Source organism: Marmota flaviventris, chromosome 9, assembly GCF_047511675.1.
Source record: "Marmota flaviventris isolate mMarFla1 chromosome 9, mMarFla1.hap1, whole genome shotgun sequence".
Lineage (NCBI taxonomy): Eukaryota > Metazoa > Chordata > Mammalia > Rodentia > Sciuridae > Marmota > Marmota flaviventris.
The window spans coordinates 16,775,692-16,777,846 of record NC_092506.1 but is presented as its reverse complement, the minus strand read 5'-3'; the positions used below and the strand labels follow the sequence as shown (position 1 = coordinate 16,777,846).

The following is a 2,155-nucleotide window of genomic DNA, read 5'->3' as shown; positions in this document are numbered from 1 at the left end:
TTATGTTTTAAGAAATAATCTTTTGAGTGCAGCAATCACATCCTGGTTCCTGAGGGTGTATATCACAGGATTGAACATGGGAGTCACTATGGTGTAGAAAAGAGAGAGTAGTTTGTCAGTTCCTGCAGAATGGTTGGATTTGGGCCTGAAATAGGTAATCGAAGCTGTTCCAAAAAATAAAACCACAACCAGCAAGTGGGAGGAGCAAGTGGAGAATGCCTTAGTGCGTCCTTGGGCTGTTGGCAACCTTAGAATGGTGGCAATTATCTTGATATAAGAGGCTAGTATCAAGACAAAAGGGACTACAGCAGCCAACATCACTACTACATAGACAGACAGCTCATGCACTGAGATGTCCCCACAGGCTAGCTTGAAAATGGGGGGTATGTCACAGAAGAAGTGGTTGATTTGGTTAGAATAACAGAAATGCAGAGTGAATATCTGGCATGTTTGCCCTATCTGGACTGGCATCCCCCCGAGCCAGGAGCCAATGGCCAGTTGATGGCACTTCCTTGGGTTCATGACTAGAGGATAGTGCAGAGGGTTGCAGATGGCCACATAGCGGTCATAGGCCATCACAGCCAGAAAGAAACATTCTGCAGTTCCCAGTACAAGGAAGAAGCACAACTGGGTGGCACAGCTCAGTAGGGAGATCCTTCTATCCTTGGTCCAAAGGCTGACCAGAATCCTTGGAAGAGTGACTGAAACATAACAGATTTCCAGTATAGAAAAATGTACCAGGAAAAAATACATGGGTTTGTGCAGTGCAGGGTCCAGCCTTGTTATTATGACTATGAGACTGTTCCCAATGAGGATAGCCACGTAAATGATGGAGAACACCCCAGGTAGAAAGCCTTGGAGGTTTGGAAGTTCAGAAAATCCCAGCAGAACAAACTGCACCACTGTGGAGACATTGTCTTCAGCTTGTATCTCTTCATGCTTCATCTGTGGGAAAGAGTGAACCAAAAGTACAAGTCATTTCACAGTTTTGGGCTTTTGGGTTCTCCTGTATAATGCAGTGATCTTGAAGCATTTGGTTTTTCTGTACTATGAGGAAGCAAAAACTTTTAGTTTTAGAGACTCTAAGATTATAGTTAAGCATATTTTTTTTAAATAAATAAAAACAGCCATGGGAAATATTGTTTTAAATACTGCAATGATTGCCTAGTTCAGTTGCCTTGTCTTTTTGAGAAGGGTTTCAAATATATTTTCTGCTATTATCGATTAGAAATTCATTTAATTTTTAAATAAATATTTGCTGTCTTCTGACAGTATTCTGAGAAATGAATATAGTCAATTTTATAAGATGTGGTTTTTCTATACTATTTCCCAATTCCTGTTCAGTTTGACTTTCACATTCTTGTAATTTTGTTACTAAGGAATAATAGTAAACTACCTATTATATATTGTGGAAAATTATTTGTAACTGAGTCATGTGTTTGTTTTAATTTTAGGTATATAATATGAAAATTTATAAATTTTATTCAGATTAGTGTTAAAAAAATCTAAGTGACTTTATTGTCTGGGAAAACTCAACAGGGAAAATTATGCACATGTATAGCTATGCTCAGAAAGAAATGTTGAATAGAATAGTACCTGCACACTTAATTTATATATATAATATTTTACAAAAAAAAGCCACAACCCCAAATCATCTCTAAGATCACCTTAAATTACTCATTTGCTCCCTGTACTGTATGTTGCTGAGCTCATCTCTTTCATTAAGTCTATTCCCTCATGTGTGGGATTGAGTTCATGTGTGTGATTACATTGTAGTATGATTCTTTGAATTTCCTTTGTTCTGTCCTTATCTTTGGTCCTAGATTATTAATTTCTTAAGATTTTCTACACATTTTGTGTGCATTGGATTGCATAATTGTTTCACAAATTGATTTGCTTACCTACTGGACAAATTGCATGGAAGTCACATTGACTGCTTCATTGGATCAGTCCCGAAGGTGTAAGACTGGTTCCCCCAAAAATGCAGAACTTCGGCTATAGATTGAGCATGTCTTCCATGTATGTTTTGGTTCATGTCCATGTGATAAAGATGGGAGTGAGGGTGAGAAGTAATTTTTGTAGTTTTATTTTTCTTGTCAAAGTGGCATTTTTTTCTCATTGTTTTGGGGAGGTGCTAGATAATATCCACCTCATA

General features: G+C 37.7%; 1 protein-coding gene across 1 annotated transcript; it reads right to left on the bottom strand.

Moving 5' to 3' along the window:
* Positions 1–963, bottom strand: LOC139707083 (olfactory receptor 10AG1-like). The gene has a single exon (XM_071617073.1). It carries the CDS (start codon positions 943–945, stop codon positions 1–3), a length of 945 nt encoding a protein of 314 aa, XP_071473174.1. The 5' UTR covers positions 946–963.
* Positions 964–2,155: the final 1,192 nt, after the last annotated feature.

Coding starts and splice junctions, on each gene's coding strand:
- LOC139707083 (XM_071617073.1), bottom strand. CDS start 945: ATGAAGCATGAAGAGATACAAGCTGAAGACAATGTCTCCACAGTGGTG.